Here is a 12,406-nt window from a genome sequence, read left to right on the forward strand (position 1 = left end):
GGGGTCGGGGTCATGGTCTCTCTCCGTTCGGTGGGAGCTGGGGATTGGATTTCCCAAGAAGAGCCAGTGCTACGGTGACAGTGGCACTTGGCACCACGTGAATGGGAACATGACAGAGGGGTTGGTCTATCATTTCCATCAAGATGCTAACAAGCTGTTGATCTCAATTCTCTGCCAGGCTTCAGGAGAGAGACTGGCAGGTACTAGACACAGTTGGAGATTGCTGTTAGTTCATCTTGTGGCTTTCTGCACGGACCATCCAGGTCTACCTATCCCACCAAGGGAGCTGTGGGGTATTTTGTGACTTTTTGGGTGGACAGGCACTTTAAGGGTCTGATTAGGTGACATCAGGATGCCGTCAGAGGCTGTTTCTGGGCAGGAAGGAGCTTGGTCTAACCGTGCTGCCTGCAGTGTCAACACCTCCTTCCCAAAGCTCCTGCTGTTGAACACTGGGACCCTCTGATCCTTCTCAGAATGTAACAGGGGCTTCCTTGGAGCTTAGCCTGTCCTGGAGGCTTGCTCCCTCGGCACCAGCTGTAAACAGTGTCCTTCCGTGTTGTACTTTGAGCGGACGATCTTCCGCAACCCCCACCACCGGGCGGGGGGGGCGGGGTGCTGTGGGTCATGGTTAAACCTTCACGGCTCAGTCTGTCTCCCTCTTGCTCTCTTTCCCCGCCTCCCCCCTCCCTACCCCAGAGACATCCGGAAAATAACGCTGCCCAGCATCAGTCGCCTGCGCCATTTCACCAACCAGACCCTACTCGACCTGTTCTTCTACAACAGTCCCACCTACTGCCAGACCATCGTGGACACTGTGGCCAATGAGATGAATCAGCTGCTGAGTGTCTTCCAGCAACGTAACCCGGACTTTCACGGTGGGATCTCCGTGGCCGGCCACAGTCTGGGTAAGGTCCACGTGCCCTGCTGCGATAGTGCTCGGTTCTGTTTCTTGGGTTGACGTTGTCTGTCCCCCACCCCCAACCACCCTTTGTATGGGATGACCAGGGAAGATGGTGGGCCGGGAAGTGGGGTGGTGCATTGTGACGATAGCAGGGGAGATGCCGTCACTCGGACTCCAGGCTCTTTGCTGGTGTTTGGGTTTCGAAGGAGCCGCCCTGCAGGTAGATTGTACAGATCCCACAGTCACTGTAATTGCTTCCAGTGATGCCCCATCCCATCAGAGCCGGGAGGGGACTGAGCTTGCAGGGGGGAAAGCCTTCTCACAGCAATTGGCTCCTTCTCATCTCTCCCAGGCTTTTGAGATTGAGTTGAGGCCCACAGTCACCTGACCAGAGTGTTTGGCCCATTCCCACCCCCAATCAGTCGGTCTGCCTTTACTGAGGAGTTACAGTACAGCAGAGCACAGAACCTTTCGGCCCATTGGCTCAACACCTGTGCTTACCAAAGAGGATGGAATCTCGCCAGTGTGCAAGCAGGCTGTTCGGTCCATCGAGTCCACCTACCCTATGCCTGTAACCCTGCATTTCCCATGGCTAACCCACCTCGCCTGCACATCACTGGATACCCTGGGCTATTTAGCATGGCCAATCCACCTGACCTATCCCTCGGACCGTGGGAGGAAACCCACGCAGATGCATGGAGAACGTGCAAACCCCACACAGACAGTTGCCGGAGGGTAGAATCAAACCTGGCTCCTTGATGCTATGGTTCACCCCTAAGCCACCATGCTGCCTGGCCTCCATACTCGCCTCATTGTATTGTTCAACCTGTTTCACTCCCATGGTTGTAATTTGCCCTTGAATTACATCTTCCCAAGTGGGCTCACGAGCTGACATTTAGGGAGGGACACATGTACCAGGGCAGCGATGGCCAACATCCCCCTCCTTGGGGTCACGACCACTTTCAAGCTTCAAAATGGGGCAAGAGTCGGAGAAATGTTTGGGAGGCAGTGCATTCAGAGTCTCGATTCTGTTTTGAACTCCCTGCGCTGGTCAGGGACACGTGAGCAGCAGGAAGAGGTTGTTGCTGAATTCCTGACCGTGCGCCTGTCTCTGACTAGCATGCTAAAAACAGAGGCTCGGTACTGAACATTACTATCTGGCACTCATCAGGACACAATGCAAGAATGCCACATGTCCAAACAGTCCCAATGATTGACACTCCAGGCAGGGGGGGGTCTGCTGATTGGCTGAGGCGTTGCCATGTGATTGTTTGTTTGAGAGATGCCATTTCATGTGTCTGTCCCATTTTGGGTCGGGGGGAGGTGGGGAATGGAGATTAATCTTGCTGAGGACATAGCAAAGCAAAGTCCAGTGCCAAGGTCACTCTGAAATCCTTTCGGGAACTGGGGGCAATCCTGTTCACACGGAGAGTGATGACGTATGTGGAGCTGACCCCTCGCTGCGGGATTGAAACATGCCTGGTGTTTTACAGGATCCTTGATCCTCTTCGACATTCTCACAAACCAGGCGACCTCCAACCAGAAGGAGCACAGCACGAGTGAGCCAACGGCGAGAAGGGACTGTTGCTCGTGCAGCAAGGTAAGTCCAAGTGGACGTGCTGGGAGACGCTGAACAGAACCCCCTGCTTTGGGGCAAGGTGCTAGGTTTATGGAAAAAGGGGTTTCACTGGGGTTGGCACATGTCTGCAGAACTGGAGGGCTGCGGACTGGGTTTTCTGGAGTTTAAAAACCAAAAGAACTGCGGATGCTGTAAATCAGGAACAAAAGCAGAAGTTGCTGATAAAGCTCAGCAGGTCTGGCAGCATCCGTGAAGGAAAAAGACAGAGTTAAGGTTTCGGGTCCGGTGACCCTTCCTCAGAATTGAGTTTTCTGGAGTTTGTGGTGGGTGGAGTCTCATAGAAACGAACAAAATTCTGACAGGATTGGACAGGGGAAACACAAGAAGAATGTTCCCGATGACCAGGGAGTCCACAAGTCCCATGGAGGTCGGAGTCTAAGGATGTGGGGAAGGTAATTTAGGACTGAGATGAGGAGAAATGTCTTCACCTAGTGAGTGGGGAACCTGTGGAATCCTCTGCCACAGAAAGCAGTTGAGGCCAAAGCGTTGAATATTTTAAAGAAGGTATGTTCCTTAGGGCTAAAGGGATCAAAGGATATGGGGGTGTGGGGGAAGAGTGTGGAAAGCAGGAACGGGGGACTGAGCTGGATGATCAGCCATGATCGTATTGAACGGCACAGCGGGCTCAAACTGCTGAATGGCCTACTCTAGCTCCTATTTTCTACATTTCTTTGCTCAGTCACGGGGGCCTTTGTTGGAGTTGCTCACCTCACACCTTTTATAGCAGCCAGGAGGGAGACAGGGCTCAGGGGTGAGCTGCAGACTTGACGTGGGGCTGGAACACAATGTTGTCACGCTTGGCCAGGAGTTGGTGGAGTGCAGTGGGTCGTGTCCCTGCCTCTGAGCTGGGAGCTTGTGTGTCAAGTCCCTCTCCTGGTTTTGACGATCAAGGAAGCTGTGTTTGTAATTTGGTTGAGGAACAGCCTGTAAATCCCAAATGTACCAACAAAACTCAGGTTGAGGTTGTACACGATATTGGTGAGGCCTCTTCTGGGGTATTGTGTCCAGTTCTAGTCTTACTGTTAGAGGAAGGATATTCTTAAGCTAGAGAGGGTTCAGAAAAGATTCACCAGAATGTTGCCAGGAATGGAGGATTTGAGTTAAATGGATAGGCTGGGACTTTTTTTCACTGGAGTGTCGGAGGCTGAGGGCTGACCTTGTATGAGGGGTGTGGACAGGGTTAATGGTAGGTGATTTTTTTTTTTTTCCCCTGAAGATGGGGGTTCCAAGACACTGGGGCATATTTTTAAGGTGAGAGGAGAAAGATTTTAAAAAGACAAGAGGGGCAAATATTTTACACAGAGGGTCGTTTGTGTGTGGAATGGAGGCTTTCATTACTGTGATGATGAGAGTTCAGAAGCATTTTGTTCCTGTTAGAGTGGTAAGGCTGATAAGATAAGGAACAGTCGATTAATAAAGATATTGAGGCTCTTGTCAAAAATGAAAAATCATCTCATTTCGGATACGGGCAACTTTGGTTCTATTGAGTCTGTTAATCAATATAAAGAGTGTAAGGGAATTCTTAAGAGAGAAATCAGGAAGGCAGAAGGGATATGAGATAGCATTGGCAAATAAAGGTTAAGGATAATCCAGAGGAATTCTACAGATGCATTTAGAGCAAGAGGAGAACGAGGGAGCGGGTAGGGCCTCTTAATGATCAAGGAGATCGTCTTTGTGTTGAACACCAGGAGATGGGAGAGATATTAAATGAATATTTCATGTCAGTTTTAATGGAGGCTGGAGAATGCAGAGAAATAAATTTTTTGATGTTTTAAAAACAGTTCACATTGCAGAAGATTAAGTTTGGAAGGTCTTAGAGAATGTAAAGATGGATGAATCTCGGGGACCTTCGTAGATCATAGAATAGAATCCCTACAGTGTGGAAGTAGGCTGTTCAGCCCATCCAGTCCTCAACGACCCAGCGAAGAGCATCCCACCCAGACCCAGACCCAAACCCTGTAACCCTGAATTTCTTAAGGCTAAACTACCTAACCTAGACATTATGGACAATTTATCATGGCCAATCCACCTGACCTCATCTCATGTATCCCAGAATGTTGTGGGAAGTAAGGGAGGAAATTGTGAGACCCATTACAGAAATCTTTACATCATCTATAACTATATGTATGAGGTACCTGATGACTGGAGGGTGGCTAATGTTGTACCGTAATTTAAGAAAGGTTGTAAGGAGAAGCAGGGAACCTATAGATCTGAGAGTCTGACTTCAGTTGTGGGTAAATTGTTGGAGGTGCTTATGAAAGACAGGATTTATGGACATTGAGGGGCAAAAATTCATGAGGCACAGTCAGCATGGTTTTGTGAGAGGAAAACAATGTCTCTCAAACTTGATTGAGTTTTTAAAATAGGTTTCCAAAAATGATTGCTGATTGTAGAGCAGCAGACATTGTTTATTTGGCTTTTAATAAAGCCTTTGACAAGGTTCCGCATGGTGGACTAATTAATAAAGTTAGGTCATATGGGATTCAGGGTGACTTTGCCCATTGGATACATAATTGGCTTACTGGTGGGAGACAGAGTAATGGTGGAGGGTTGCTTTTTGTACTGGAGGCCTGTGACCAGCGGCGTTCCACAGGGATCGCTTCTGGGTTCTCTTTTGCCTGTCATTTATATAAATGATTGGGTGAGAATATAGAAGGCATGGTTAGTAAGTTTGCAGACAACACCAGAATTGGTGGCAGAGCAGACAGTGAAGAAAGTTTTCTAAGATTACTGAGGGACCTTGATGAAATCGGTCAGTGGACTTTTTTAAAAAAAAAAGGCAGATGGGTTCGATCTGGATAAATGTGAGGTAAAGTCAGTTCTGCTCTAATGCATGTTTGTTCAATCCGAATTGGCATTAAAGTGATTGGAGAATTTAGACCGCTATTTGTAGAACATGAACTTTCCTTTCCTGTATTGGCTCTCGTGCGATTCCAGCCCCGTTAGTTTAAATGGTGCAGCTATTGTGTGATTTTCTTAGACCGCACGAGAACGGAACTAACGCATTGTACCAGAACTGACTGTATTGCATTTGGTACAATCAACAAGGACAGAACTTAGACAATTAATGGTAGGGTCTGGGTAGTGCTGTAGAACAGAGGGACCTAGGGGTTGAGGTACTTAATTCATTGAAGTTTGCTTCATATATGGACAGGGTGGTTAAAAAGGCGTTTGGTACACTTGCCTTCATTGCTCAGTCCTTGCAGTACTGTGTCCAATTCTGGTCATCCAGTTATAGGAAAGATATTGTTAAACTGGAGACGGTTCTGTTAAGATTTACCAGGATGTTGCTGGGTATAGAAGGTTTGAGTTATAAAGAAAGGTTGGATAGGTTGGGACTTTGTTGACTGGAACGTAGGAGGTTGAGACGCAACCTGATAGAAGTCTATAACATAATGAGGGGTGTAGATAGAGTTAATGACAGTTGTCTTTTCCCTAGGATGGGGGCTTTCAAGACTAGGGGATGCATTTTTAAGGTGAGAGGAGAGAGATTTTAAAAAAGATATGAGAGGCACATTTTTTACACAGAAGGTAGATTGCGTGTGTGAAATTAACTTTGTGAGGATGTGGTTGATGTGGGTACAGTTTAAAAGATATTGGGCTAAGTACATGAATAGGAAAGGTTTGGAGGGATACGAACCAGGAGCAGGCAGGTGGGACCAGTTGAGTTTGGGATTACGTTCGGCATGGACTGGTTGGACCGAAAGGTCTGTTTTCATGCTGTATGACTATTTGACTCTAACAGCATCAAGCAATTCTTGTCACCCCTGTGCTAGTTGAAATAAAACAACACTGGAGTCTTCACCAACGCTATCCACAGATGGGAGTGTGAAACAGGGTTTGTAGCTGCACCAACCCAGGTTGCGTGGGGTCTCTCCCATGGGGATCAGTCCGGTGCTAACTGCACTGGTTCCGATCCCCATCCCATGTGCGGTGGATTCAGGAGGTGCCTTTCTGTCCAGTCTCTGGTGGAGCTCACCCTGCTGTGGGATGGACCTACCCTTGGATCGAGATGGTTGAACGGGAGCGGAGCTGGTTCCTGTGGCTGTCCCAGGCTAAATCGGGACTTTGTCAAGGTGAAAGTTTCCCGTGCCAAAGGAATACAGGATTCTTTCCCTGAAGCCTGCGCAGTCAGTTGTGAATTTGATCTCTGAGCTGGGAGAGTGCTGGTGACCTTGTTGGAGAGGCTGCAGTGAGGGGTGTGGGCCGAAAGCTGTGAAATGGATTTTAGAGGGTTTTCAATGGAATGACGGAACAGGTTTGAGGGGCCCAAGGGCCGTCTCTTGGTGCACGTTTTATCGAACTACAGTTTGAGAACTTCACCTTGAGCCTCTCTCTTGCAGTGAAGTATTGCTGCTCAAATCACAGAAATATAGGATAGAAACAAGGAGCAGGAGGAGGCTGTTCGGCCCTCTGAGGCAGCTGAGCCATTCACCATGATCATGGCTTACCATCCAACTCGGTCCCCTGTTCCTGCTTCTCCCTCGTATCCTTTAGCTTCTCAGAATCAATTCATGTGATTGCCTACTGCTTGCCATTGATAACCCTGCTGTTGCTCGACCTCAGTACCATGTGTGTCTGGGGTAAGGCACTCAGCGACAGGAATCTTGCTCGGGTTGGAGCACAATGCTGAAGCATTTTCTCCTTGCTCCCCAAGGAGACGAGTTTGGAGCAAGCTCTGAAGGTGCACGGACTCTCGGAATTCCTGAGCGTTTTGGAAAAGGAGAAGTTGGACCTGGAGTCGCTGGTGAGACCCACCTGCATATCTTCACCGCTTTCATTTTCTCTCCCCTGCTTTGTGGTTTGATTTCACTCTGTTCATGTCAGCTCCACTGCTTTCGCCATCACCCCCAGCTCTCTCCCCCTGCTTCCCCCGATCCTCCTTGGTCATCGAGAATCTGTCCACCTCTGCCTCCTAAACGAAATGATTTGAGGATTCTGTACCCGCTGCTCGAGGGAGGGGTCTGCAAACACTTCCCCACTCCCTCAGTGTTGCTTGTGCTGTTGTCCTCAGGTCATGTGCTCGGATGCTGAGCTGAAGGAATTGGGGATCCCGCTGGGACCCAGGAAGAAGATGTTGAGCCTGGGAAGGGAGCTGGCTGGAGTGCAGGTACACCAAGGGTCGCTGTGTCACTGTGGGCTGAGGCACTCGGCCTGCATCTCCCGCTGTGTACGGTCGAGTTGCCTCAGCACTGGGTTGGAGGGTCGGGGAGCTGGAGGGTACTGGCTTTGATTAGGACTCAGTGGCAAATGGCCATTGAAACCAACTCAATTGTGGGGGGCTGGCAGTGCGCTTGGGTTGGCAAAGCCAGGGGGAGCAGCCAACAGGGCTTTTGGAGGGGGGGAGCAGGGGTTGAGTGCCTAGTGGGTAGGGGACACAATGCCCTCCCCATTGATGGGGGGGTGTGGGGTTACCCTGCGGCCTCTTGCTGTGCCAAGCTTTCCTTCACTGATGGGGTCTTGTCCCGCTATGTAGCAGGAGCAGATGGGCGAGCCGGCAGTGAGGCCTGTTCCTGAGAAAACTAGCCAAGCCAGAGAGCGGGTAGGCGGTGGCGAGGATTCCCAGCGTCCGCTCTCCACCAGCAGCGTCACCTCGGTCAGCTACGAGCAGTTCGATGTCGGCATTGGTCAGGTAAGCTCCCTGTTTTGGCGGTCCATGCTAGAAGCCCCTCTGTCTTTCTCGAGCCTGCTTAGCTGTTCAATACGATCATGGCTGATCTCATCTCGGCCTCAACTCCACCTTCCTGCCCCGCTCTCCAAAACCCTTCGACCCATTACTAATTCTCTGTCTCCTCTTTTATGTTACTCAGTGTCCCAGCATCCACTGCATTCTGGGGCACTGAGTGCCAAAGATTCATGACCGTCTGTGACTCCTCCTCATCTCTGTTTTAAATCTCCTGCCCCCTCATCCTAAAACCATGACCTCCTCTCATTCTGGATTGCCCCACGCAAGGAAACATCAGCTCCACATCTGATTTGTCAGTCCCCTTTAGCAGCCGATGTCCCTCAATGAGATCTCGTCTCACTCTGCTGAACTGCAGACAGTATCAGCCTGAGTTGCTTAATCTCTCTTCGTAAGACAAGCCCTCTTTGGAATCAATCTCGTGACATTGCTCTGAACTGCAACTGCATACCTCTCCTGTCAGGGGACCAGAACTGTACATAATACTGAGGTGCAGTCCTACTCGTGACTTGCACCATTGTAGCAACACGTTCCCTATTTTAATGTTCCACTTGTTTTGCAATAATGCTGAAATTCTGTTGCCTCCCTTATTACCTGCTGTACCGGGAAACTACATGAATGTGATTCATGTGGGAGGACAACCAGATCTGTCTGCACTGCAGCATTCTGCAGGCTGTCTCCATCTCGATGATAATCGGCCTTTCTCTTCTTCTTACTGAAATGGGTAGCCTCGCAATTATCCACGTTAAAATCTATCTGTCGAATGTCGGCCCATTCACCAAACCTACCCCAATCCTTTTGTAAATTTCTGGTGAGATTACTTTCTGTCCCCACATCCAACTGGTATAATCCATGGGGAGTGCTGACGTGGATTATACCTGTTGGTTTACATTGTTCGAGTTTGCTGTTGTTGGTCATGAATACAGGGATACGAACCTTTAGGAAAACATGTTCCTCCAGTCCTGGGACAGGCTCCACTTCCTGTATTTTTCCCATTGACTCCGGGAATGTGGGTGGTCCCAACATTTATTGCCCACCTCTAGGTCGCCCTGGTGTAAGCTGGTGGTGAGCTGCCTTCAGTCCATGTGCTGTTGGTCCCTCATCAGCTTCAGTCAAAAATCTATTCTCATGGAAGATGATCTCGAACGTCCTTCGCAATGGAGGATCCACAGCTCTCCTGGGGTAGAGAATTCCCAAGGTCAGCTCCAGCTGACACCTTTTTCCGACCGGATTGACGAGGTTGGGTTGGTGAGGGGACTCTGCCAAGGACCCCCATTCCACCCCCCCCAACCCCACAGAGGACAGTCTGCCATTTGGTGAGACCACCCGTCCTTTCTCAAGGTGGTCGTCCCTCTCGTATTGACCCCTCATCCCGGGAAGCCATCGGGAATTCCGGCTGCAGCAAAGGAGAAATGGTTTCTCTGGCCTGGGTGGCTCATAGCTGACCTCTCGGATCAAGTTGTAAAAAGATTGCGTTTTTGTTCCCTCCGTCCCGCTGCCCCACCCCCCACAGGTTTCGGTGAATTACCCCCGGATCGGATTTGAGCCAGCCATCTTTTTCGCCTTTGGCTCGCCAATTGGAATGTTTCTGACTGTCCGAGGCCTGAAGAGGATTGACCCTAACTACACCTTCCCAACATGCAAGAGGTTCTTCAACATTTATCATCCTGTAAGTATCTGCTTCAGCGACTCGCGTCAGATACCACCTCAGGCCTGAGGATCAAATCGGTCATTGGAAGGGGTTTCGGGGGGTGGGGGTTGGGGAGTGCCTGTCTCTGACTTGCAGCGATGTGAATGACAAAGAGAATTGGATCAGCGTGAGTCCCCACAGTCGCCCATCAGGAGTTTCCAAGCGACAAAGAGACACAGTGTGGCAGCATCCATGGCTTACAGGGCCACACTGGTGCTGTTTCCCATCCAGTACAGGAGTGAAATCCTCTTGGCATTGGTGTGGGTGTCGCTGGCTGGCCTCAGCATTTATTGCCCCGTCCCTAGTTGCCCATTGAGAAGGTGGGGGTGAGCTGCCTTCTTGAACCACTGCAGTCCATGTGCTGTGGGTTGACGCACAATGCCCTTATAGGGAGGGAATTCCAGGATTTTGACCCAGCGACAGTGAAGGAACGTGATATATTTCCAAGTCAGGATGGTGAGTGGCTTGGAGGGGAACTTGGTGGTGTTCCCATGTATCTGCTGCCCTTGTCCTTCTGGATGGAAGTGGTCATGGGTTTGGAAGGTACTGTCTGAGGATCTTTGGTGAATTCCTGAAGTGCATCTTGTAGACAGTACACACTGCTGGTACTGAGTGTTGGTGGGTGTGGTGCCAATCAAGTGGGGGCAGCTTTGTCCTAGGTGGTATCAAGCTTCATGTGTGTTGTTGGAGCTGCACCCAACCAGGCAAGTGGGGAGTATTCCATCTCACTCCTGACTTGTGCCTTGTAGGTGGTGGACAGGCTTTGGGGAGTTAGGAGGTGAGTTACTTGCCACAGGATTCCTAGCCGGGAATATCGGGGAGGTGATGGCCTAGTGGTATTATCACTGGACTATTAATCCAGAGACCCAGGTCATATTCTTGCGTTTGAATCCGGCCATGGCAGATGGTGGAATTTGAATTCGGTAAAAATCTGGAATTTAGAGCCTCACGGTGACCATGAATCCAATATAGATTGTCATAAAAAGCCACCTAGTTCACTCATGCCATTCTGACCTGATCTGGCCTACGTGTGACTCCAGACCTGCAACGTTGAGGTTGACTCTTAATTGCTGTCTGGTTTGGGTTCTAAATGCTGGCCTAGCCTGCGATGCTGTCATCCCATGAAATAATAAATGAAAAAGCCTCTGACCTGACCTTGAAGCCACAGTGTTTAGATGGTGATGAGTTCCTGGTCAATGAAGAATGTTGATGATGATGAAGAGGTTCCTTTACCAGCTGGTCTCCCCTTGTTGGTGATGGTGTCCTCCATGAAGGTTGTTGGAGGGAGGGGGTGGGTGTTCAGAGCCAATCAGAGTTCACACGGTGAGTATAACTCGCAGGGTCTTTGACCTTGTGTCTGTCTGTCTTTCCTGCTGCAGTTTGACCCCGTGGCCTACAGGATTGAACCCATGATTGTGCCAGATCTAGAATTGGAACCGATGCTCATCCCTCACCACAAGGGCAGGAAGAGAATGCACCTGGGTAAGGCACCGTACTGCTGCCTGCAAACCCCACTACACAGGGGGCTGGTCCCACCTGCCAACCTGAGGCAAATCCACAATGATTCTCCACTGAACATCTATCAGCAAGTATGGAAATGGTGAAGCCCCCCACCCCTGGCCTCAGCATGCAGTTCTGACGTATCTGGGCAAGTTCTCTCCCTGAGGATGTACAGTCCACCAGGACTGGAGGTGGGGGGACACAGTTGAGCTGTTTTCCCCATTCCTTGGTTCTTGGAAAGAGCGGCCCAATTGGTGCCTTTTCCTCACTGCCCACTGAGGCTCACTGTTCCAATCGTCCGGCTTCCTTCGACTGCGCATTGGACAAGGCAGACCCATGAATGTCTGTGTGGGTGAAGTCGCCCGGTCTTTGAGGGAATGGGCGGTGGGCATGGCCAGACTGCCCATCTCTGGTGAGCTCAGCACTGGGGTGCCGTGCGTTTGGTCACAGCCTCTCTGTCATGCAGTGGTATAACGATGTCGGACAGTCGGGAACCCCCACTCACCGCTCCTTAGACACTGTGCTCCGCTGTCTGAACTGGACACTCAGTCCCGCAGCAGGGCTGCATCTCTGTAGCCAGCTCTCAACCCATCTTTGACCCTCCTGTCTGGGTGGGTGGATGTGTATGTGTGTGTGTGTGTGTGTGTGTGTCCGTGTCTGGGCGGGTCTGTATATCCCTGTCTGTCCCTGGTGTCATATCCGTGTTTGGCGTGTGTCAAACAGCCTGTCTCCTGGTAATTGTCTCTGTCCTGGATACCCACGTTGGTTTTTTTTTTGTTTTTCTCTCTCCAAACAGAACTGAAGGACAGCCTGACACGGATGGGCACTGACATAAAGAACGGTCTGTTTTGCTCGCTGAGGAATGCCTGGCAATCGTTTACCCGCATCCAGTCCCCGATGCCACAGCTGCTGCCGGATACCGCTGCAATACAAGCCAACCAATCAGCGGCCAAGGATAGTGAAGGTGGTGCCTACTTCCTGTCTCCCTGCCCC

The 12,406-nt window shown here is 50.3% G+C and overlaps 1 protein-coding gene across 4 annotated transcripts in view; it reads left to right on the forward strand.

Moving 5' to 3' along the window:
• The window catches only part of ddhd2 (DDHD domain containing 2), a 34,574-nt gene that overhangs the window by 17,067 nt on the left and 5,101 nt on the right, over window positions 1-12,406 (forward strand). For all 4 annotated transcript variants that reach the window (XM_048618580.1, XM_048618579.1, XM_048618578.1 and 1 more), the window contains exons 8-15: window positions 697-905; window positions 2,395-2,501; window positions 7,198-7,287; window positions 7,555-7,650; window positions 8,017-8,172; window positions 9,737-9,892; window positions 11,293-11,395; window positions 12,210-12,377. In XM_048618580.1, the coding sequence (XP_048474537.1) occupies window positions 697-905; window positions 2,395-2,501; window positions 7,198-7,287; window positions 7,555-7,650; window positions 8,017-8,172; window positions 9,737-9,892; window positions 11,293-11,395; window positions 12,210-12,377 (1,085 nt within the window). The remainder of the gene's footprint in view (window positions 1-696; window positions 906-2,394; window positions 2,502-7,197; window positions 7,288-7,554; window positions 7,651-8,016; window positions 8,173-9,736; window positions 9,893-11,292; window positions 11,396-12,209; window positions 12,378-12,406) is intronic.

The sequence above is a fragment of the Rhincodon typus genome, chromosome 40 (assembly GCF_021869965.1).
Source record: "Rhincodon typus isolate 14 chromosome 40, sRhiTyp1.1, whole genome shotgun sequence".
Taxonomy (NCBI): Eukaryota; Metazoa; Chordata; class Chondrichthyes; order Orectolobiformes; family Rhincodontidae; genus Rhincodon; species Rhincodon typus.